This window comes from Belonocnema kinseyi, chromosome 2, assembly GCF_010883055.1.
Source record: "Belonocnema kinseyi isolate 2016_QV_RU_SX_M_011 chromosome 2, B_treatae_v1, whole genome shotgun sequence".
Taxonomy (NCBI): Eukaryota; Metazoa; Arthropoda; class Insecta; order Hymenoptera; family Cynipidae; genus Belonocnema; species Belonocnema kinseyi.
In genome coordinates this window covers 85,286,661-85,312,134 of record NC_046658.1, presented here as the reverse complement: position 1 = coordinate 85,312,134, position 25,474 = coordinate 85,286,661, and the positions used below count along the sequence as shown (strand labels likewise).

The following is a 25,474-nucleotide window of genomic DNA, read 5'->3' as shown; positions in this document are numbered from 1 at the left end:
ACAATACGCCAATTAGCACAAATGGTAAGTTCCGACAGTGCCTACAAGTGTGCCTACTGGCCGCTAGATGGCAATACCGGTTTCATATGTATACATCTGGTATGACCCTGTACGTTACTCGATACCAAACATAGGGGCACTTTTTATAAGGACGCGCACATAAATTTATTATTTATGATTGTATTAATTTATTAATTAATTTTTTAGCTTCTAATTTTCCAGAGCAACATAGTGCCAACAGCGAATCAAGGAAGTCGATAGAAAGATCAGATTGTGGACTATATTCTTGTTTTTATACAGTTGACGCTATTTACCTTGCCGCGGATGGGACCGTAGGGGAGTAATTTTCGTGGAAACGATGTTCCCCCACTCTCGAGTCTGATCTTGATGCGTGGTGCTTGATTCGAATTGTTTCGCTCGCTACGTACGTTGCCGCGCGCGGATCAGTGTTTACAAACGGTAAAAGTTCGATTTTCAGAATACATATTATGGAAGTAATTATCTCACATTTGGTTCCAAAAAATGGTGAGCACATCATTCTCTCGCAGAATAAACTGAAAAATTAGTTAGAGCCGATTCCAGCAACTCTGATTAAATCGTTAATCATTGATTAGCCTTATTTAATCAGTACTTTGCGTTTCACCATTCTTTTAATCATAATCAGGGGAAGATAATCATGGGTTAACTTAACCGCCCGATAATGGCTTGTTATGGAGTTTAATCAGTGATTGAAGTAACATAACCCCGAAATTGAAGTGCAAGTGCAGTGAGTGCATTTAACTCTTCCTGTTTTTATGGTTAATTTATCTTTTCCAGTTAAAAATTGAAACTACTTATTTCAAACCATATACACTTTCTAACAAATTCCTTGCTTTTTGTAGAAAATTGATCTTCTTATCTGGAAATTTGTTTCCATTTGTTAGTTGAAAATTTTTTCAAGTGAAAATTTTACTTTTTTCAATTGTAATTTTTTTTTGGTTGGACACTCAACTCTTTGTTTGAAAATCCATGGCTTTTATTCAAAATTATCATTTTTGGTACACAATCAATTTTGTCACTCCAAACCTAATCTTTTTGTGTGAAACATGTTTATAAATAATAGTCATTGTTCTTCTTTTTATCGAAATGTACATTATTCCTCACCTTATTGCTGCTGGAGATATTATTCAACACTTTTCTTTTTCGTTCCTATTTTTATTAAAAAGCACAATTGCCACTTCTCTTCTATTGCACTTGCCACTGAAACCACTCGTAACCTCAAACTTTCGGAATCTTATCATATGCTAATATAGCGCCGAGTATTAATGAAGAATTTCGTTCTAACCAATCAAAGTCGCCGTTACAACAGAAAGACCTAGAAACTATACCTTATTACGAACAAAGTATACGATTAGCTAACCAGAGGTTAAAAAATCTTGGTAGAACACATCGCTGGTTAACGCTGATTTGATCATTGATTAGAAAATAATCGTGGTTATTTATTCATGGATTTAATCAGAGTTGGTGAAATTGACCTTCAGTATTAACAAATTATTGATAAACCTTTGATTAAACTTGCCATAATTGAGGTAATCCCATGTGACAAGAACATTATCATGAGAAATAAATATGATATAATTTCGAAATTATTTTATAAGCCTCATTAACAAAGCAATAAATGATTTTTTGCACTTTAAAATTACCTTAAAAGACCTAAAACATTGAAGACAACGTAGATAGCGAGCGGAACAATTCTCGGATGCCGAGCCATCGCGGTCGTGATGGGGGAAGAGCTCGACCAAGAGTTAGGGGAAGCGGCAAGGTAAATAGCGGCAAGGTAAGTAGTGTCGACTGTATTTCTTCGCACTATACTTTTTATACCAAGACTTTTGTCCAATATAACATTGACAAAACTTTAGATATCAAGGATTAAATTAACCAGGGTATCACTAGATTTGTGTTCTAAATATCTTAAAGAAAATTATGAAATAAAAATTGCAAATTACTTTTTGTTAAATTTTTATACCTAGAGACTGCAACTCATAAATGTAATAAAAAAGACGATTTAAAGATGAGTACAAAGGAGATAAGAGAAGGTCATATTTTAGGTTTTTAATAAACTGCCACCCGTTTTATGTTTGTCAGAGAGATCCTAAAGAGTAAATTTTTCTTTCTATCGCAATCAACATTAATTCTACCTGTCTTAAAAATAAAATTTTTTTGCTTATATTTAAAAAATAGAGGAACGCAAAGGCACATTGCTTGATGAAATTTTCTTTTTGATTTACAATAACAAGTATTTCTGCGTAATCATCAGTTGAAGGAAGAAAACTGAACCCTTTTCTATAATTGTATTTAGAAATTAAAATATTTCTGAATAAACACTATTTGTAATGATATAAATGATTTTAAATCACCTGCATGCACCTTTCATGGTTATTACCTTTTTTCATATAAAAAAATTGCGCTCCTACGTGCATATCATACGAGACACTAATAGTAATTTTCTCCTTGCCATTTTCTAGGTGAACAGAATTCCAAGAATTTGCTAAAAAAATCAACAGAAGAAACTGATGTTCGGCGATTTTCTTGTAAAACAACTGATATTTCTTCTGGAATTAATTCTGGTGCCCAGACTTTACCCTGCAAAATTGAATACGACAATGATGAATCCTTGGATATTAAGCAAGAATTCATCCAAGGTATAAATAGATTTGTATTTAAAATATCTTCAAAAAAACCTTATCTAACACAGTTACCTAAAAGACTGATATTTAAATGTTGTTAAATTTACAGATCAAGAAACACGTGCAGGCCAGAAACGTAATAAACAATATAAGTCAAAGTTGACTACGACAGGGATAAGAGTAGGTGAAATTTTAGTTTTTAACAAACTTCCGCCCCAAAAGAAGCGGAAAATTTCTGAATCCAGACAAAAACCGGAAAAGGAATACAAATGCGAAAAGTGTGCGCGAAGCTATTCTCTGAAAAACAGTCTGTATATTCATAAAAAATTCGAATGCGATGTCCCGCCACAGTTCACATGTACATTCTGCAGTAAAAGATTTAAACATAGAAGTATCATGAATAACCATATAAATCGCGTGCATCTAAAAAAAAACGCAAGGATATTCGAAAGGAAGTATAATTGTGAGAATTGTGCTTTGAGCTACTGCTCTTTAGTTTCATTGAAAAGACATCAAGTTTCAAAACACGCAGAAGTCAAACCTCAATTTACTTGCGATATTTGCGGACATAAAGCCATTGAGAAAGGTGCTTTGAAAAAACACATTACTCGACGCCACGTCGATGGCATGCATCATCAAACCAAATCACAGCCATCGAATGTTAGGCATTATTGCGACCAATGTTCCCGAAATTATAGTACCTTAAATTCTTTAAAACGACATAAAAATATAGAACATTCTACAGTCAAACCACAATTTATTTGCGATTATTGTGGCTACAAAGCGAACCAGAAGAGTCATTTGAAAGAACATATTATTTCACGCCATCTTAAGGGCATGTGATATTCACAGTTTCCCCGGCTTTTTTTCCACAAAAATTAAAATTTTTTAAAACTGAATTCGGAAATGCTATAAATTATCATAACGGACGTCCCCGGACTCTTTTTTGAGGGATAATAACGAAAAAAAATTGATTGTGCTAAATAAAAATTTTATGCATATGCATTATTTTGAGGTTACGTCGTTTTTCATCTCTGTCTTTCCGATAATCTGGAAATTATTTATGAAATAAAGTTTTTTGATTGCCTGCAAACAAGGTTAGTTCCGGGAGATTTGTTACTATATTTATTTGTAAGTCCAAAGTTTTCGGCCAAAAATATTGTGTAGTTTGGAAATAACGCTCGGGTGAATTGTAACATACATAACCTCGAAATATACACGCACGTTGTTAGCAATATCAAAAATTTTTTGATAAAAAAACACAGAAAAAGTGTGTGGGGACGTCCGTTAGCATGTTCGCTATCATTTCCTAAATTTTAAAGACAAAATATTTATTATTCTAGAAAAAAAGCCGGGGGAACCTAAAACTGGTAAAATGGACAATTTTCTAAGTATCACATGCCCTTAAATAGATTTCAGATTGCGAGAAGGGTGTTTGGACCTATAAATAAAATTTTGGTTTGAGTACTGATACAAAATTCTAGTGCTGCATAATGCCGCCGTTCGCATATAAATTCTGCGTAAAAGGATTTAAACATAAAAGGACTGTAGGCGATCTGAATGTACCACATGATACCTGGCGTCTTAGCGCCCCTAGACTATTGTTCTGCGCTGGACTCGATCTCGGCATTACGTTTCACTGATACCTTTAAATTGAATTTTTCATGGACTCTGTTCCGCACCATCATGTACTACTCAAAAATTTGCAATGAACAATTCCAAGTTTTTGAATATTGTTTTTTTTTTTTTTTTTTTTTTTTTAATTTTAGTTTTGAAGATTTTCAGCGAGGAATTGTTCTATTTTACCTATTTGAACAAATTTCTTCGATTTTTGAGATTTACAATTGAAACCCCCTTAATATTAACGATTCGCGTTTTTAAATTCTTGAATTCTTAAAATTTAATATAAAAGATTTATTTATTTAGAATGTTTATAGTTTTATGTGATATAATTTTGAAAGTTTTTTGTGAAATATTTTGTTCACGTTTGAAAATTCACAATGTAAAATTATTCAATTTTTATGATTTAAAATTTAAATGTATGTTATTTAATACGTTTTCAATTAAAAAGTCTTAAATTGTGAATAGTAAGAAAGAAAAAGTTGATTTATTTCTTCTATCTTATTTTATTTAAAAGACATGGCTGAAAATGGCGAGGGAAAGGGAAAACAAATGTTTTACATAATTTTTGGATGGTCCCTTATATTATTTAATGTAAGAAGAAATTTGTAATTTTTTATATTAAGGCGTAGAAAAAATACAAATTTTAAAAAAAGAAAACAATTCTTTTTAAGAAACATCGAAAAAAGAGTGAAAACACACAAAACACATTTTTTGAGATTTTTTATAATCACTAAGCATTTAATTTTACTTACTAATGGGCCGCATGACAAACGTAAACCATCATTTTGAATGCTTTAAATCCATACTTGTGTAGTTTTCGATTGTTTTTAACAATTTCACAAAAATTGATTTTAATAAAAAATCAACTTAAATTGTTTTAATTCCTTCGTGGCATTTTTTTGTACAATTAAGTACGAAAACATGTTTTTTTTTTGTGTTTTCGGGCAAATTTAGCAGAATTCCTGAAATTCGTTTTATCGAAAATAAAATTTTCACAGTTACTTTTTAAATAAAAAGGAAACGAATAGGACCCCTGGTCTTTCATTTTTTGAAATCTGTATTTTTGCTACGTCTTACTATAACGTATTACAAATTTCTTGTTACATTAACTAATATAACAGACCATCCAAAAATTACGCAACACATTTTTTATCCATTTTCAGCTGTGTCTTATTAAATAAAATAAAATTGAAGAAATAAATAAACTTCATCATTCTTACTGTTCACTTTCTAAGATTTTTTGATAGAAAATCTATGAAATTGAATCAATCTAAACTTTAAATCTTCAAAATGGAATAATTTTCATTTTAAAATCTTCAAAATTGAACTATTTCAAAAGAGTGTTCAATTGCAAATCTTAAAATTTGAAGAATTTTACACTGTGACTTTCAAAAATTTAAGTGTATATTTCACTTTGAAAAATGCTTAAAATTACATCAGTTAAAACTATAAACATTTCAAACAAATAAATCTGTAATATTTAACCTTACAAATTGAAGATTTAAAAAATGTGTATATTGAAGGTTTTTCAATATTAAATCTTCAAAATTAAATTACATATTTTAAAAAAGAAACTTTTATAATCACTTAATTTAAAACCATAAATATTCGAAATATATACATAAATCTTCAATTGTAAAACTTAATAATGGAAGAAATTTGTTCAAATCGTTAAAATTGGAAAATTTCTCAATGAAAATCTGCAAAATTGAACTTAAAAAAAAACGATATTCAATCAACAATTTTAAATTATAAAAATTTTTAAGTTTTGCAATTAACTATTCCATAATATCGACCTACTGGAATAAAACTATAATTTTGACAAATGATCTCAAGGTTTCCTATGGTAAGGTAATTTAAATCATCATAAACGTATAGAATATGTTGGATTAAAACCGTGATTTACTTGAGATATTTGTGGTTACAAAACAAAACTAAGAGGGTCTTCTACCCTTAAATTACTTTGTCTAAAAATCCTTTCATATAAATATAAATTTTACCTTTTAAATCCTACTGAAGAGTAAATTTGCTTTTCATCTCTATCAACATAATGTCTGCTTTTTTAAATATAAAATGTATTACTATATTTTTTCTTAATTTAGAGAAAGATATGTTGGTGAAGGCATATGTTGATTACAATTTTTTTTAATTTACCATAAAAAGTATTACTACTTAATCGTGAACTGAAGGAACGAAGCTATACCCTTTTTCATAAGAAAAAATATATATATCCTTTGTTATCTACATATATTCTACTTGTCTAAAATATAAAATTTATTACTGCATGTTTTGTTTATTTATAAAAAATATAGGAACGCAGGGGCACATAGGTTGATCAAATTTTTTTATTGACTATAGCAAGTATTATTGCTTAATCATCAGTTGAAGAAATGATACTGAACCCTTTTTCATAATTGTATATTTAAGAAATAAACTATTTGGCTATAAACACTGTCTTTTATTTTCTGATTGATTTAAAATTACCTGCATGCACCTTTAGTAGCCGTTACCTTCTTTATTGCAAAAATTGCGCTCCTACGTGCATATTATACGAGACACTAATTGTATTTTTTACCTTATCATTTTCTAGATGAAGTAATTTCCAAGATTAAGTTGAATATATCAACAAAACAGGAAGATGGACCATACGCTTGTGAAACTACTCATGTTTATTCTGATAATAATTCGGGAGCCCAAACTTTAAGTTGCAAAATTGAATACGAGAATGACGAATCTTTGGATATCAAGGAAGAACTCATTGAAGGTATAAATAGAATTATAATTAAAATATCCTTTAAAATATCTTAAGTAGCACAGTTTACTAAAAGAATAAAATTTAAATTTTTATAATTTTCAGATCAAGAGTCAGTTACTGACCATGAACCTGATAAGAAACATGAGTCAAATTTGAGTACAACTGGAATACGAGAAGGTGATATTTCAATTGATAAGAACCTTCTGAACCAAAAGGAGCAGAGTGTCCCGGATCCTAGCCACAACCCGGAAACAAAATACAAATGCGAAAAGTGTGCGCGAAGCTATAAACGGAAAGAGAGTTTGAATAGTCATCAAAAATTCGATTGCGACGTTACTCCACAGTTCAAATGTAAATTTTGTAGCAAACAATTTAAACGAAAAAGTATCATGAATTGCCACATAGTTTCTGTGCATGAGAAAACAAAATTAATGACATCGCAAACTAAGTTTAATTGTGAAACATGTTGTCGGAGTTACAGTACCATAAGTAATTTGAATCGACATAAACGTTCGGAACATGCAGGACTTAAACGGAAATTTACTTGTGATATTTGCGGATACGAAACGAATGAGAAATGTAAATTGTCAACACACATTAATTTACGTCACCAGGGCTATATGATTCAGGAAACAAACTTTAAGCCATCGAAAAGAAGGTATTATTGTGACCAATGTTCTCGAAGTTACAGTTTCTCAGTTTCCTTATATCGACATAAAACTTCAGAACATGCAGCAGTCAAGCCGCAATTTGTTTGCGACGAGTGTGGTCATAAAACGAAGCGGAAGTCTTACTTGAAAAAACATATTAATATACGCCATCTCAAATAGATGTTAGAATGCGGAAAGTGTGCTTGAAAGTATAAATAAAAGCGTCGTTTGAGCGATGATACAACATTTGGATGCTGCAGCATGCCACCATTCGAATGTAAATTCGGCGACAAACAATTTAAACATAAAAGATACATTATGTACCTTAAAGATCGTATTCATCAGGAAACCATTTTAAATGCATCTCAAACGAAGCATAATTTCGAAAAATTTTCTTAAAATCACAATCGGTAAGGTAATTTAAATAGTCTTAAACGTGCAGAATGTGCAGTATGTAATCCACGATTTACTTGCGATACTTGTGATGACAAAACAAAACTCAAAGGTTCCTTCTCAACACTTGTTACTCTTCAAAACATCTCAAGTAACAATTATTTACACGTACACGAAAATTCAATTCTTACGAAGCTTTTTATGTTAGTTGAAGAAGCCTTTTTAGAACAAGGTACATTAAGTGTTTATATAAATGCATACCTTAAATTACTTATAATGAAAATCGCTTCCTAAAAATAAATTTTACCTTTTGAATGCTCCTGAAGAGCAAATTTGCTTTTCGTCGCTATCAACATAATTGCTACTTTTAATTAATTAAAAATTTATTATTATATGTTCTGTTAATTAAAAAAATAATAATAAGTAGCTAACGGCACGTATTTGCTGATAGTTTCTGCTTTGATTTACTATAGAAAGTATTACTGCTCAATAATGAAGCAAAGGAAGTAAGCTGAACCCTTTTATATAATTGTATTCAAGAAATAAAATATTATTTCTGTGTAGACACTGTCTTTGAATTATTAAAAATCACCAGTATTATTTTTTGTGGTCCTTACCTTCTTTGTCGTAAAAACATTGCACTCCGATGTACATATAATACGAGACACTAATTGTATCTTCCACCTTATAATGTTCTAGATGAAGTGAATTCCAAGAGTGAGTTGAAGACATCAACAAAACAGGATGTTGGGTCATATGATTTTCAAACTACTCACATTTATTCTGACAGTAATTCAAGTTCCCAGACTTTGTCTTGCAGAATTGAATATGAAAATGACGAATCTTTGGATATCAAGGAAGAAATCATTCAAGGTATAAATAGATTTAAAATTAAAATATCTTCAAAAATAGCTTAAGTAGCACAGTGAATTGTAAAGTAATTTAAATTTGGTTACATTTTCAGATCAAGAGACGCCTACCGGGTATAAATATAATAAAAAATATGAGTCAAAGTTGAGTACAACAGAAATAAGAGAAGGTGATATTTTAGTTGATAAAAACCTTCTAGACCAAAAGAAGCAAAAAATTTCGGGATCCAAACATAAACCGAGAAAGGAATACAAATGCGAAAAGTGTGCGCGATGCTATGCCCATGCAAACAATTTAAATAAACACAAAAAATTCGATTGCGGCGTTATGCCACAGTTCAGATGTAAATTATGTGGCAGACAATTTAAAAGAGAAAGCTTCCTGAAACGTCATATAGTTACCATTCATCAGAAAACAAAATTAAAGACCGCGGAAAGAAAGTACAATTGTGAGAAATGCAATCGAAGTTACAGTACTATAGGTAATTTAAATCAACATCATAGTTTTAAACACGCAGTAGTTAAACGGCATTTTATTTGTGATAGTTGCGGATACAAAGCTAATTTGAAAACTCACTTGTCAAGGCACATCATTACAAGCCACATGGACCGCGTGCAACATAATAAAAGATATCATTGCCACAAATGTTCTCGAAGTTTCGCTTACATAGGTTTCTTAAATCGACATCAAACTTCAGAACATGCAGGAGGCTAACCATAATTTATTTGCGACTATTGTAGCCACAAAACGAAGCGAAGAGCTAACTTGAACCGACACATTATTTCTCGCCAACTCAAGTAGATGTAAGAATGCGAAAAGTGTGCTCGAATCTTTAAATAAAAATATAATTTGAGTGATCGTGGTCAAAAAACTAATCTAAATGGTTACTTGTCAACACATATTACTTTAGAAGACCTCAAGTAACAATTGTTGCTTTAAATAAATTAGATTTTTATTGTATATAGAATTTATTACTGTGGGTTTTGTTTATTTGAAAAAAGATATATGCGAAGGCACATAGATTGATGACATTTTCTTTTTGATTTACTATAGCAAGTATCAGTCACGAATTAAAGTAATAAAATAACTGTTCTGTGTTGTAAACAGTCTTTTATTTTCAAATTTATTAAAAATGAACTGAGGTTTCCTTTTATGAATAAAACACCCTATATTTATAGTTATATCATAGATTTGAAGGAATTCAAAACAGGAAATGATATTGGTAGTCTATAGAATTAAAATGTCATACGTGTAGCGAAGGTTTTTTTTAACGACGTCCGCTTTAGTTTGAAAAGCTCGAAACTTATTTAACCATAAATCGCCACTTGTAAAGTTAATGAATAAAGATTTAACGATCGAAAAATTCAAATTTACATTTATTTTCTCTCTAGCAAGGGATTATAAGCAATAACAATCAAAAGTACGCCAATTTGATGCTGTTCCGAGTTGCAACTAAAACGACAGACTGGAGGATGAGAATGCTTATTTTAAATTTATATTATTCATGTGGCAGTTTTACACTTGAATCATTTCTCATTTTAAGAAAAAAGATTTTTATTTTTAAAATATAAAAAGTTTGCGACAACACAAATGATCCCACTGTTTTTCTTTTATCTACTCAAGAATTCTTCATTTCTTTTGTTCTAGGTATTTTCTATGAAACTCTTTGACACCCCTTTAATCTGCATACTTCAATCTTTCATCATGTGAATTATTTTAAAATGGAATATAGTGCGTTGTACGTTATTGTTGTTTATTGGAAAACATCGTACGCCTTTGAGTGATAAAATGTGATTGTGTATCGGTTAATAATTTAATCTATATCGGCTATATGATTCCTCGAAAATTACTAATTGTATATTTAACCTTATACTTTTCTAGATCAATAGACAAAGAGTAAGTTGAAAAAATCAGTTCAAAGACAAGGCGATTGGCCATATTTTTGTACATCTACTGACATTTCTTCTGAAAATAATTATGATGCCGCGCCTTTACCTTCCATAATTAAGTACGATCATGATGCAATTTTTATAATCAAGGAAGAAATCATCCAAAATATGACTAGATTTTTATTTAAATATCTTGATCCGAGGTGTGAAATAATAAAATTGCAAATTAAATTTTCGTAAATTTTCAGATCAGAAGGATCAGAAGAAGTTACAAGCCCAACACTTAATAAAACATATGAGATTAAATTAAATCAAAGAGAGGGGATTTTAGTTTTCAACAAACTGCCGACCTAAAAGAAGGGTGAAATTCAGGAATTAAAACAGGTACCGGAAAAGTAGTGCAAATGTGAAAAGTGTGTCTGTAGCTATAAATGGAAAAACCATTTGAATCGCCATCTAAAATATGTATGCGACGTCAAGCCACAATTCCGGTGTAAATTCTGCAACAAACGATTTACACAGGCTGGTATTCTAAATACGCATATAGTTCGCATGCATCAAAAGAAAAACTTGAATAAGACGATATTGAGTCATAAATGTAACAAATGTTCTCGAATTTATCGTTCGCTAAGTGGTTTAAATCTACATGAACGTTCAGAACATGCAGCAGTTTATTAAGTTTAGTTCTAGGAACAATATTTATTTTTCGTCAAGTTTTAAACTTTTCTAGCTAATTTGCAAATGGATGGAGTCGTAAAAAGCTTGTCGATTCCAATTATCTTATTTTGAAATCTAACATTGCAAAATTTGAAATTTATTAAATGCCGTAATATTAGCCGGCTGCTGAACAAAAGGACCCCTGCTTAAAAAAAATTGTAAGACGAAACACGTTTCCTTTTACACGTTTCGTCTTTACTTATTCAAATGAACGGTTTATTGCAGTCTATCAAATCTATTTGAGTTTTTGTTTTGTTTAGATAGTGGAATTCTATTAATTGTTAATTTTTATTGTAACTGAGAATTGGGCCTTAAAGCCCTAACTAGAATCTAGTCAATAAAACTGAATTATTTAAATAAAATAAAAAGTCAAATGGGCCAACAGACGTTCTCTTCCATATTTTGAAATATTTTCTAAAATTTCAGCAAAATAGAATAATTTTTCTTATTTTAAATCCGCTGAATATAACATGTAATAATTGGTCAAATAAGGGAATGTGACTCCTTAGTTTATGAAAATCTAGTTCTGCCTCCTGATCTACCTATCCACGTGGTCAGCAATCAACCATTCTGCTGTCAAGATTTACTTCATTTCGTGTAGCTAACCTCTGAAACTCGTTTCGAGAGTCAGCTAGCAAATTTTTGGTCTTTCGAGTCGTGGATTTGTTACATAGTGATAACTGTTTTTAATTATTTTAAAGCTACTTTGACTGAATTTCAGTAGTTTATTCTATACCTATTTATTAAAAAAATAGTATTTGTAAAAAACTGATTATATAGATATTTTAACCTCAGTGTTTTTAAATTGCAGTGATTATGAGAATAGTGAGTTCAAACTTATGAATGAGAATAAGTATTTTAAAATCAGTGAGATTGGAATTGGTAATGTCGAAAAAAACTTATGCTCGCAGACAATGAGAAGCCAAATTCGATGGATGGATTATTGTAGATGACTCCAAGTTTCAACCAGCAATATCTGTCAACTATTAAAGTAAGCCTAGTCAATTACCGATTTCCTGTTTTATTTTTTCAAATACAATCGACCTCTTTCTACTGTATTTAATCATTGCAATCTTTATGATTATGAACTTTTGCCCATAGTCCATTTTTAGCCTGCAAAAAACCAAGAGGAATTAACAAATGCTAATTAATCAATTTTGAAACCACGCTAAATTGATGTATTGAGAACAAGGTATCCACTGACTGGCAAAACCAGGAATTTTTAGTGTGGGGAAAAACAGCCAATACCTAGAAATTGCTTATATTTAATTTTCGTTGCAATAAATATCTTCTCACTCAAAAAATGTACTTTCGCTAGTATTCAACGTATATCTTCGTTAAAAAATTGAAGATCGTTCCATGTATTTAACATTAAAAATGTGTGTATCGCTCTAAAAATTGGTTCCTTGTATAATTAATATTTATAAAAATATAAGCATGTGTCAATGGTTTGTTTATACGCTATATATCCTGGTCGATTTAATAAACAAACGTTCCTTATTAGATATTTAACTTACTAATTATATTAATTTAATTTATATAATTGCTAATAATCCGCGTGTTAAAATTAAGATATACTAATGCATTGCATTTTTTACAAAAACATTCTATTTTTGTATTATAAAAGAACATTCCTTGCTTCCTTGTGAACAATTATCACTATGATTTATATTGTAATAAATTTTGCTTCTTGAGTAAATAGAAATTCCAATTTTTCCTTTTGTGTTTTCTTTTTCAAATATTATTTTTACAATATGTTCGGTAATTTTGCCGTCTGCAATGAGTTTTAATAAGCTTTGAATCTGTATTATGAGATAATCACGCTTTTCTGTTTAAACAGCTTCAATTTAGTAAAAGTTCTTTCAATCACCTTAGTTAGTATTCAAATCCAAGTCTTCTATAGCAGGTAAAATCTGAAGGTTAAGGTTCTCATAGACAAAGAAGTATCATTTTTCAAAACTGGCCGTTTTAATTTATGATACCCATACTATCAAGCTAGTTGCAGCTGCCGGCACCTTTCTTAACACAGGTACCCTTTTCGTGTTAGAAGAATTCGGGCGATACAGCAATTCCTTCACAGTTGTGCCTGTACCCTTCCCCTTACACTGTGACTAACCAGGCGAAACATTTTATAAACACGAAGTACAGTCCAGGAATGCCTACAAAACGATTTAAAAAACCTATAATTCAAGTATTTTTTAATAATATTTAATCGAGAATTAAGGCTGACTTAAGATGATTTACATTTTTTAAGCTTTTTTAATTTAGTGTAAAATTTGCTTAGTGTTTAACTTTTATTATTGAAAATAATCATCGCAAAAAAATATGCCCGTTGAGCGGACACATTCTCGTTGCGCGACACGCGCGCGGCGCTTCGTGCCAAGTTTGAGCGTGCCTAAGGCGCGCGGGTACGCTCTCGCGCTTCGCGCTCGTTTTCGTACGTTTAATGCGTACACTTTAACTACTTTTTTAAAAATATAAATTGTAACTGCAATTTTTTCGATTTGTTTTTAAAGACGTTTTTAAAGCACATACGACTTTGACTATTACGTTCTTATTACTACACTCACGCTTCACGCTCGATAATTTGTGTCCAATTCAAAAACTTCATCAAGATAATTGGTAAATTCTGTTAAAATCTGCTAAAAACAAGGCTTTAAACTTATGGATCTCTTAAAAACCAAAATTGTATATTTTTGAAAATGATCCAACTTTTGGAACTTTTGTCTGATTAAGAAATTTCATGACAATAGTTTCGAAAAACATATATATTTTATATCTAGTAGAAATTTGGATTGATGTTTCTTAATCTATTTAAAAAAAAATTATTTTTTTTTTGTAAATTTTCAAAATGTTGAAAAGCATATAATTTTTAAAATTTTTATCGAATTCAAAAATATCAATAAGATAATTTTCAAGTCTTTTTGACGTATACCAGAAAATTTGACAAAAATTTCCAAAGGTCATACGAAATTTGTATTCAAATTTTGAAAAAGCTCTAACTTTTTGAATTTTTGCTTAATCGAAAAATTGAACTGACATAGTTTCTAAATATATTTGTTATCTAGCGACGAATTTAAATGAAATTTCCTAATCTTTTAGAAAATAATTTTTTCTATTTTTCTAAACATTATACAAATTTTGAAAAGTATATTACTTTTCAAATTTTAAAAATGCTGTAAATTTTTTTATTTTGGTTGGAAATATCTGCTTAATGAACATAACCTTCATTTTGGGAACCTTAAGAAGTGTTTCAAAGAATGACTAGATTGGACAAATCCTTCAACAGTATCTTTCCATTGCTTGGCTTGAAATTAGAATATTTAACTTATTCATAGTATATTTGGTACATAAAACCTAAGGCGTGTCCTATCATAAAATGATTAAAAACGATTAAAATTTTTTTTAGCTTCGCTGGGAATCGAACCACAAAACTTTCGAAAATCTTTTTTTATGAAAAAAAATTATATAAAAATTTGTTTAATTCATACCTCCATGTAGTGTGTAAAGACGTTAAGAACTTCTGTTATTCTCTGATGATATTGTAGATATTTTGTAAAGCTAATATTTTTCTCTTGAAGTTTTTTCAATTATCTGTATCGTAGGTTTTTTATTTTGTTTTAAAGTTTTTTAATTTATCTGCTATATCAGAGATTGTACCCTACCGACAGTAGATCAACCCTCCAAACCATAAAGGCAGAAAATCTACACAATATCGATCAAGTTAAGAATCTTCAATAACAGAAAATGCTTAACGTCTTAATAAGACTAGGTGGAAAATAAAATTTGTAAATTAAAATTATTTCTTGAAAAAATGATTCTTTTGGAAAATAATATTTTTATATTAAAATTATTTTCCATCTAGTCTTATCAAGACGTTAAGCATTTTCTGTTATTGAAGATTCTTAACTTGATCGATATTGTGTAGATTTTCTGCCTTCATGGTTTGGAGGGTTGATCTACTGTCGTTAAGGTACAATCTCTGATGATATAGCAGATAAATTAAAAAAATTTTAAATAATTACTTGTACCATTAACACCCAGCTAAAAATTAGCGTTATGTTCTTGAATTAAGAGTTCTTATTCTGATCCCTCTAATAGCTTAATTGGAAAAGCACCTGACCGGAAATCAGAAGTCTTGTGATTCGTTTCCCAATGGAGTGAAGATGGAGTAGGATCTTTTTTTCGAGAAATAATTTTAATTTATTTTGTTGCAATATTTTTGATATTATTCAAATGAATTCGGAATGCACGGACATAATATAAATATAATTTATAAATATAAAAATATAATTAAACATAAGTTATACTAAGTATAACGTACATACCCTAAAGAACCTAATTAAAAATGATCATTTCGAAGGTTATTAAGGTTCTTAAGCTGTATAGTAAACAAAAGTTGGCAAAATGTTGTTAGTAATTTATGGTAAAGTTTAAAACTATTCCACATCCTGAAATATATAAAATTCACTTGTCTGATGTTCGTCTAACGCGTTTTAAAAAATCTGTGAAGAGTAGAATTTTATACATTTCAGAAAGTGGATCAATTATGAAATAATAAATTGCTTTTTATATTTGCTTAGATTCCCAAATAAAGAGATTTTGAATCGTTAAATATGTTGTAAAGACCTTAAATTTGTAGATAAAAACAAATATTTTTTTTACTCTTAAGGTTAGGAACCTTTATAATCTTGTGAAACATTGTCACTGAACTAAAAAAGAACGTCTTCAAAAATGAAATGTTGAATTTCAGTAAATTAAATGCTATTTTATCCGATTTTGATTACTTTTTTCTATTTTATGGCGCATTTTTTTAAAATACGCAAAAAAACACCTATGGAGAATATATTTTTATACATTACAGAAAAGAGAACAATTTTAAACTATTAACTGATTTTCACATTTTACTTCCTTACAAAAAATGGGATTTTTAATCATTAAGAAATTTTTAAAAAGCGTCATGTATTTCCGGTTTATATCATTCTCAAATTTCTCCATAAAAGTTCATAGTTTAAATATTTTGAATGCTTCATATATATTTAAATGTAGCTTTATCGAGTATGTTACTTTCACCTGACCTTAATTTCGTGTATTAAACGATTTTATATGACTTTATATTCATATTTTTGAGATAGAAATCCGTATAAGACAAAAAACAATGAGATTATATTAATAGGGGGTCCAACATCGAGGGCCTCGAGCTGCCTCATGTCCAGTGAGGGGAAATGTCATCGCACCCTATGCCAAGTACTGCGTCCTTCTCTAAAATATTGTAATTTCGATTTGTAAGAGAAGGACGTAGTTTCCGGGGAGCATCTGGGTGGGAAACCTGAATACAAGCTAGAAGGGTAGGAAAGGTAGTCAGGCAGCTGTGGAGGATTTGAAATTGCCCGAACAAGGTCCTATAATCCAACCGTCTAGTTCCGCAGATCTTTATATCTATCCGAAAATTTAATAATCTCAACTTTATCTTTTGAAATGTAGCTAAGAACCGGAGGTCTTAAACTTCTAAGTTTCATTTCAAAATAAACGCTTCACTGAATAACATCAGAAATTCTGCTTTCCTTAAAGATGGAAGTACAGTCTATTTTGAGTGAAAAGGGTGAAAAATTATTGGTTTTTGATAACTATAAGTTTCATAAAGGTTATGTTGCCAAAAGTGGTAAAGTGCTTTGGAGGTGTATCAAAAATGGTTGCCATGCAAAAGTGTACACCCCCAGCTTTGACAGCAATGTTGTGATTGACCAAGATTTAAATCATAATCATACAAGAGATCTCAATATTGCTAGACAAGCTGTCAATAACAACGCTAAACGAAAAGCTATGGAAGAAGTGTTCGCAAGACCATCAAGAATTATTCACTCTGAATTGGAAACGAATGTATTTTCAACGGGAATCACTTCACGTGACTTGGGCTGCATTCGTAAAAACGTCTACGGAGCCAGACGTACCGTTCTTCTAAATCTAAGTCTACCTAAAGAACAAGAAGAAGTATCCGAAAATACTACAGGTAAGTGCAACAATCCGATTGTTACCATAAATTACCTTTTATATCATTAAAAATTACCAAAAAATTTCATAAATTTCTGGAAATTTATAAAAAATGTTTAAAATTGAATTTTGGGTAAATTATGGTTAGCTACTATATTTATCTATAAAATTTCCATAAATGACCGACAATTTCCATAAATTGCCCGAAATTTGTAGATAATTTTAAATTGGATTTTGGGCAATTTATGGTAAGTTACTTTGCTTTTAAAGCAAATCACCAAAAATTTCATAAATTTCCGGAAATTTATACAAATGCTTAAAATTTAATTCTGGGTCATTTATAGTAATTAACCATATTTCCCTGTAAAATTATTAGAAATGACCGAAAGTTTCCATACATTTCTGAAAAGTATGGACATTCCTAAATTGAATGTTAGGCAATTTATGGTAAGTTAGCATAAATTACCCTTAAAATTACCTTAAATCATGATTCCTTATTCGAAATCCAATATTGGCTGAAATCATGACTGTATTGCGAGAAATGTCTGAAATAATCCATTTGTTATAAAAAAAATCGCATCCGCCAAGGGTGAGAGGGACTTTTTACTCCTAGGTGCATAATATACTATTTTTTTGGTATGATTTTAAGAATCGAAATAATATTACTGACGATGTAATTTTAAACAAAAGCAGTTTTTTATTTAGAAAATTTCAAAGCTTGAAAATAAATTGTTTTACTAATGTATCTTTACTTTCTTTAAAGTAAGGTAGTTCCCGTGCCAAAAGTCAGATCAATGAAAAAAATAATTTTTTTATTGATTTTAAGAATTTATGTAATTATATTACTGATAACGTAATTTCAAACTGAAAACATTATTTTTATCTAAAAAATGTTTACTTAAAAAAAATATTTAAAAATGTTTTTGCAACTAGATTTTTTCACTATCGCTTCTTACCAATTTTTTAGCCATGGTTTATTTTTAATATTTTATGTTGTTTTTTAAGAAAAAAATTCTCCGCTCTACATCCCTACTGTTTCATATTTCAAAACTAGAAATTTTGTATGGCTAAAATCTTAAAAACGATTTTTTTAAAGAAAAGATTTTTTAAACTAGCAAAGGTTACGCGTTCGATTCCCGGCACTTACACTTTTGTCATTGTTTTATTTTTCATGTCGTAAAACGTTTAAAAAATTTAATTTCTTCTATAATCTTCAAATTTATGCAAACACGAACTTTTTTAATTGCAATTTTTCATGAAAACCTTGACTTTTTTAAACTTCATCATGTTTTTCGTAAATAAATGTATTATCTGTAACTGTTAATTATTATTTCTATGAGGTTATCCAGTTGTAGTAAGAGTTATAACAATGGCTGAGGTATTTTAAACAAAAATTGTTTAATTGAAAAACAAAAATGATCCTTCAGGTAAAGACAGTGCTCCCCAATAGATGCTTCAAAAAATCTTTTTCTTGTAAATACTCATTGTTCATGCTTCTAATAGTTAATTTAATTAGTAAACATTACGACAAGAGTTAATAGCATTTATAGAAAATACATTTGTTTGCGATAAACATGCTGAAGTTAAAATAATGAAGTTCTTTTGCGAAAGAAGGCGTTATCAAAGTTATTAATAGAATAATTTGAAAATAGTTTTGATCGAAATTATATTTACAAACATTTTAATTAATAAATATAAAATAACATAAAAAGTGTAGGCATCGAGAATCAAACACGAAAACTTTCAGCTATGAAGCCAAAGCGCTACAGCCTGACCTACTGGCCGTTTAAAAGTATGTTTGGCCAAACTGTATATAGGTCGTGATGGATTATTCTATGTCAGAGTTCCCTTAAACGGCGGAAAATTTTATATTTCTGCTTTGGCAAATTATACTCATGGAATGATATTTCATTACAAAAATTATGAATCGAACTAAAAGTAGCAATTGGCGGGCTCTCCTTGTAAGTTAACAAAGTGTTCTTATAAAAAAATAGTGATCTGTTGCTTTTATTGAAAAAAATTTAGATAAGATATTTTGAATTTAAAAAAAGTTAGATTTACGTATTCCAAAATAACGGTAATTTTTGTTGTTATTGAAAAAAGCAACTGATTAGATCAATTTACTTTGTAAATATAATTTTTTTTTACTATTTGCTATTTCTGTTTAAGTCTGAATTTTTCAAAACAAAAACTTGTCTCTGAGCGAAAGATTGAATAAAAAGTTTATTTTTAGTTACTACACGTTCAAAATTCATTAAAATTTAAATAGCCCTTACGGAGATATAGCCTAAGGATTTTCAAGAACGTTGTGACTAAAAATTCAAAATCATGTAACTCCCTGAATTTTTAAAATTTGACAAAACTATTTGAAGCATAAACAGTACTCCTAGAATTTTCCGAAGTACGCGAAGTAATAGTCCCAGTCCTTATTTTTATTTTTGAAAACAATATCACACATCATATGTATTATTAATTATATTTAGAGATACAGTCCGGCGGATATTGGCCATTTTTTAAATCAGATGTAAAAACTGTATCAATTTATTTTTTATTTGTTAAGAATGTGAACCCTCAAAAAACGTTTTATACATGGGAGCTAGGCTTTCGGCAATCATTAAACTTGAATTGAATATGGATTTATATTTACCATACTTGATTAGGAACTATTACGTGAGTTCACACAACTTTGTGCCTTCTTTTGTGGTAAAATATGCATAATTGGTTATTTTTTTCGCCGGTCTACTATTATCTAACATAGAGTAAGAATTGAAATAATTGAAAATTACTGCTTCCATAATTCTCAAGTTATAATTTTCTAGATCAACAGATCAAAAGCGAGTTGAAGGAATCAACAGGAGAACAAGATGTTCGGCCATATTCTTATACAACTACTAACATTTTTCCAGAAAATAGTTCTGGTACTAGTGCTTTAAAAGAGCACTGTCAAATCACCTTAAACACATCCGAACTTCAGTATTTGATAGACCGTGCAATTGAAAGTCGCTTAGCCCCTGCTCTTGAGAAAAACAGAGCTGAGGTGAAACAGGATATCAACCTTTTACAGGTGTCAATGAACAGTTTGTCGTCGAAAATAGATTTGTTTAGTACCAAACTCCAGAATGTTGAGAACCGAGTTGAAACTATGGAAGCCCACATACATTCTCTCCAAGCAGCACGTAAGAAAAATTGAATATTATTTATTCATACTCTTTCATTATTCTTATTTTTCTAAAATTAAATTTTTTTCTGGACAAAGATCTACTCTCTTCCTTTTACTGGGAATCGAACCACATAACTTCCGATTGCCGTTCGGGTGCTTTTCCATTAAACTATTAGAGAGATTTCAGAAATGAACGCTATCTCAAGCTTGGTGTTTTATGATACGAGTAATTTAAAGGAATCTGTATTATCATGAGAGATAGTTAACATAAATTAATGTAGATGTCATTCCTCCATCCCTGAAAACATAAATTAACGTTATCAATCAAGTTAACTCTTTAAATATCAGAAAATACTTAACAATTATTCAGACTAGATGGAAAATAAATTTATTAAAATGTAAAAATTAAATTTGTCTTCTTAAAAAAGATCTCTTTTAGCTTCACTGGAAATCTAACCATCGAACATTCGATCGCCGTTCGGGTTTTTTCCTTTAAGCTATTAGAGAGATCGAAAGAAAAATATTTTTTTTATAAATACACGCTATCTCAATCCAGGTGTTACATTTATGATAGATTTAATTATTATTATATATTATATTATTTGTATTTATTATTATTTTTTATCATCCTTTATCATCCCTTTATGCTTGTCCAAGAAATGAAACTTTGGCATTATTTAATATTAAAATTTAAGGAATTGTTTAAGATTTTTCATAAGCGTTTCCTGCTTATTTGGGCAACGCAAGTCACGTCTCTCTACAAATAAATTATCTGGAATTAATGCGTCGTGTCAAACTTCTTTTGCAGTTTCAGAAAGACGCGATACAAATGCTTCGACCGTTTCTACCGAAAAAGCTCTAGGAACGTCTAGTCAAGAGAGAGAAAAATATTTACAAAATCCAAAAGAAGAGATCTCCAGCTATATTCTCCTACCAGGTATAACTTACAGTCTGAATTTATAATATAAAAATACTAGAGCCATTAACGCAAAGTTTAATTATTTATTCAAATGTATTGCAATTTGTACGCATGATATTTTTGCTTAGATAGACATATCGCTTAAACATGATGTTCTACAATCCGAATTTTTGAACACCAATTTAATTCATTATATTTGTGATGAAAATATTTCAACTATGAAATAAAAAATTACAAATTATATTGTGGTAAATTTTCAGATCTAGAGAGAAACTATAGAGGAGAGTGCGATCATCTCTCTGAAAGAAACCATTCAGACAAAAAAGGTGTAAATACTATAATTTCTTCTGACAATAATTCTACTTCCAAAGATTTAACTTGCATTATTGAACACGACAATGATGAAACATTGAAAATCAAAGGAGAAATAATTCAAGGTATGACAAATGCAATAGAAATATCTTAAAAAAAACTATGAAATAAAAAGTTGCTTATTAAATTTTTGTAAATTTTCAGATCAAGAGCGACACCACAGGGGAGGGGAAATTATGCCTTCGGAAGAATATCGTTTTGAGGAAAAATATATAAAAACTGAAATCCCTTCTGACAATAATTCTGGTGCCGATATTTTAACTACAATTGAGTACAATAATGACGAATCTTTGGATATCAAGGAAGAAATCATACAAGGTATGAATAGATTTGCTAATCAAAATATCTTACCTAAGATTATGAAATGAAATTATTTTAATTAGGTTTTGTCAAATTTCAGATCAAGGGACAGTAACAGGCCAGAAATCTGATGAAAAATATCAGAAAAAATTATGTGCCGTAAATACAACAGGGGAAGCTGATATTTTTGCTGATAAAAATGATGTGATAAGTAAAACCAAGCAGAAAATTCAAGATTTGAAACCAAAAAGGATATTCAAGTGCCCAAAATGTGCGCGTACTTATAAATGGAGAGAAAATTTGCGTCGTCATAAAAAATTCGAATGCGACGTCATGCCACAGTTCACATGTACATTCTGCAGTAAACGATTCAAAAGAAAAAGTCACATGATTATCCACATAAATCAGATGCATCTAAAAACAAACCCCAAGACAATTGAAATGAATTACAATTGTGACAATTGTCCTCGAAGTTACAGTTCCATAGTTTCTTTAAGAAGACATAAGCGCTTAGAACACGCAGAGGTCAAACCACAATTTACTTGCGATATTTGCGGACACATTACGAATTCAAAAAGTGACTTGTCAAGACACATTATTTCACGCCACGTGGAGCGTGTGCGTCAAAAAAGAAACTCTGAGCCGTCAGTCAGGCACCAATGCGACAAATGTTCGCTAAGTTATACATTGATTAAAAGTTTAAATGTACATAAACGTCATAAACACGCAGAAATCAAACCGTAATTTATTCTTAAGTGTATTTTAAGCACAAAATAAGTTGGAAACCTAGCCTGAACAACATATTATTTCACACCGTCTCAAATAGCAGTACGAATGCCAAGAGTGTGCTTGAAAATGTACATGAAAATACATTTTGTTTAGGTGTCTGGTATAAACAATTATTATTAAAAATTTTTTAAAAGAAAGAGCTCTTTTCGCTCTACTGGGAATAGAACTATAGAACTTCCGATTGCCGGTCGGGTACTTTTCCAATTAATCTATTAGAGAGATCAAAAGACAAATACTTTTTCATAAATATACGCTATCTCAAGCTAGATTTTACATTTATGATACGAGTAATTTAAAGGAATCTGTATTATCGTCAGTGATAGTTACTGTCGATAAGTGTAGATGTCATTCCACATTCTGTGAAAATAGAAACCAAAAATATCGATCATGTTACTTCTTTAAATAGCAGAAAAATGCCTAATGTTATTTCTGACTAGATAGAAAATAAATATTTCTTTTTAAATTAATATTTTCTGAAAAAAAGTTTTCCTGCATTTTCAGAAATATACGCTATCTCAAAGCAGGTGTTACATTTATGATACAAGTAACTTAAAGGAATTTGTATTATCATCAGAGGTAGTTATTATCGATCAGAAAAATACTGAACGTGAGTAGATCTTTTTTTAGAAAATTTAATTTTTTAAATTTATTTTCCATCTAGTGAGTAATTTTTTAAAGTAATTTTCTATTATTTGAAGGGTAAACCTGATCGATAATTTTGATTTCTATTTCCACAGGTTGTGGAATAATATCTACACTGATCGATAGTAACTACCTCTGATGATAATACAGATTTATTTAACTTATTATTTCATCATGGATAGAGGATATTATTTTTAGTCCCTTTAAAAGATTTTCCACACTATATATGTATATAATTGGAATATGCATTATATGGAGTTAATAAATAACCATTTATACGTTGTTAAAAGTCTTTTAATTGTAAATTGATAGACAATTTACTGAAGGATCCTGCAACGAAAGAAATACCTGCCTTCCCAAGACATATTGATTCGTTCTCTTAAATGACTCCTTAAAGCTTCCACAGAATTAAATTTACTCATCGATATCGAAACAGAGTCTACTTTTCCGGAATTTAGAATATATTGTTGTACTTTACATTTATTTGAAAAAAAAAAAACTATAGGTACAAAAAGGCATAGATTAAAATTTAAAAAAATGATTTACCAGCAAGTTTTTATGCTCAATAATCAGTTTAAGGAAGTTAACTGAATTAATTTCCATAATTATATTTAATAAATGAAATGTTTTTTCTGTATGAACCCTGTCATTAATTTTCGATTGATTCAAAATTAAGTGCATGCTCCTTTTCCGGTGCTTGCCTTTTTTAATTTGGAATAATTTCACTTCTACAAACTTATCATATGAGGTACTAAGTGTAACATGCACCTTATAATTTTATAGATGAACAGAATTTCAAGAGTGAGTTCAAGAAATCAACAGGAAAACCGGACGATGGCCCATCCTCTTTGAAAACTGCTCATATCTCTTCTAGCAATAATCCTGATACCAAGGCTTTAACTTGCGAAATTGAATACGACAATGACGAATCTTTGGATATCAAGGAAGAGCTTATCCAAGGTATGCATAGATTTGTAATCAAAATATCCTGAATAATATCTTAAATAGGAGAGTCAACTAAAAAATTAAATTTCGATTTTGTTGAATTTTCAGATCATGATACAGTTGCGGAGCAGAAACTTTATAAAACATACGAGTGGTGTACAACACGAGGAGGTTATATTTTAGTTTCTAGCACACTAGCCCCAACGAATGACAGCTATCAAGCGAAGTATTCTTGTGACGAATGTGATAGGAGTTACATTTTCTTTAATTCCTTAAGCAGACATAAACGCTTAGAACACGCAGCAGTCAAACCACAATTTTTTTGTGAATTTTGCGAATTTAAAACGAATCAAAAAACAATTTTGTTAAAACACATTAATGCACGCCACATGGGTAACAGGCCGCAGAAAACAAACTTACAGTCACCGAAAATGAGGCATTATTGCGACAAATGTCCACGAAGTTACACTTGGATTCGCAGTTTAAATGCACATAAACAACTAATACACTCAGAAGTCAAACTAGAATTTTGTTGCGATTTTTGCGGACATAAGACGATTCGGAAAAGTAACTTGTTGAAACATATTACTGGACGCCATATGAAGTAAATCTATAATAAATTAAAGAACTCTTTTTGCTACGTTAAATGCTATAATTAAATGTGTGATTCAAATTACTTTTTTATAAAAATCACTACATACAGTCTGTCAAGTTAAAGCGTGGGTGGCTTTACTCGCAGTCGGTAAGGTGTATCGACATGATTTTGGTGTCAAAATATTAAGAAGAGCTCCCT

The 25,474-nt window shown here is 30.1% G+C and overlaps 4 protein-coding genes across 4 annotated transcripts in view; all 4 read left to right on the top strand.

Annotated features, from left to right (window-relative positions):
* LOC117182788 (zinc finger protein 93-like) overlaps positions 1-7,915 on the top strand; it is a 14,332-nt gene extending 6,417 nt beyond the window's left edge. Inside the window, exons 2-5 of the mRNA XM_033375894.1 lie at positions 2,505-2,681; positions 2,776-3,501; positions 6,880-7,053; positions 7,147-7,915. Coding sequence (XP_033231785.1) covers positions 2,505-2,681; positions 2,776-3,501; positions 6,880-7,053; positions 7,147-7,874 — 1,805 coding nt within the window. The 3' untranslated portion in view covers positions 7,875-7,915. The remainder of the gene's footprint in view (positions 1-2,504; positions 2,682-2,775; positions 3,502-6,879; positions 7,054-7,146) is intronic.
* A 40-nt stretch (positions 7,916-7,955) lies between these two features.
* On the top strand, positions 7,956-10,271 carry LOC117182787 (zinc finger protein 676-like). The gene is made up of 3 exons (XM_033375893.1): positions 7,956-7,971; positions 8,787-8,960; positions 9,052-10,271. Exons 1-3 carry the CDS (start codon positions 7,956-7,958, stop codon positions 9,669-9,671), a joined length of 810 nt encoding a protein of 269 aa, XP_033231784.1. The 3' UTR covers positions 9,672-10,271.
* A 1,894-nt stretch (positions 10,272-12,165) lies between these two features.
* Positions 12,166-23,804, top strand: LOC117168525 (zinc finger and SCAN domain containing protein 4D-like). Its single transcript, XM_033354256.1, has 8 exons — positions 12,166-12,388; positions 12,475-12,554; positions 17,048-17,573; positions 20,374-20,730; positions 21,523-21,651; positions 21,894-22,070; positions 22,150-22,323; positions 22,406-23,804. The coding sequence occupies exons 3-8, from the start codon at positions 17,135-17,137 to the stop codon at positions 23,047-23,049; spliced, it is 1,920 nt and encodes a 639-aa protein (XP_033210147.1). The 5' UTR covers positions 12,166-12,388; positions 12,475-12,554; positions 17,048-17,134; the 3' UTR covers positions 23,050-23,804.
* Positions 23,805-24,354: 550 nt separating this feature from the next.
* Positions 24,355-25,398, top strand: LOC117182786 (zinc finger protein 254-like). The gene is made up of 3 exons (XM_033375892.1): positions 24,355-24,370; positions 24,520-24,696; positions 24,790-25,398. Exons 1-3 carry the CDS (start codon positions 24,355-24,357, stop codon positions 25,287-25,289), a joined length of 693 nt encoding a protein of 230 aa, XP_033231783.1. The 3' UTR covers positions 25,290-25,398.
* The last annotated feature ends 76 nt before the right edge of the window (positions 25,399-25,474 follow it).

Coding starts and splice junctions, on each gene's coding strand:
- LOC117182787 (XM_033375893.1), top strand. Junction 8,961..9,051: donor CAAGGAAGAAATCATTCAAG/GTATAAATAGAT, acceptor TTACATTTTCAG/ATCAAGAGACGCCTACCGGG.
- LOC117168525 (XM_033354256.1), top strand. CDS start 17,135: ATGGAAGTACAGTCTATTTTGAGTGAAAAGGGTGAAAAATTATTGGTT. Junction 17,574..20,373: donor AGTATCCGAAAATACTACAG/GTAAGTGCAACA, acceptor ATAATTTTCTAG/ATCAACAGATCAAAAGCGAG. Junction 21,652..21,893: donor CAGCTATATTCTCCTACCAG/GTATAACTTACA, acceptor GTAAATTTTCAG/ATCTAGAGAGAAACTATAGA.
- LOC117182786 (XM_033375892.1), top strand. Junction 24,697..24,789: donor CAAGGAAGAGCTTATCCAAG/GTATGCATAGAT, acceptor TTGAATTTTCAG/ATCATGATACAGTTGCGGAG.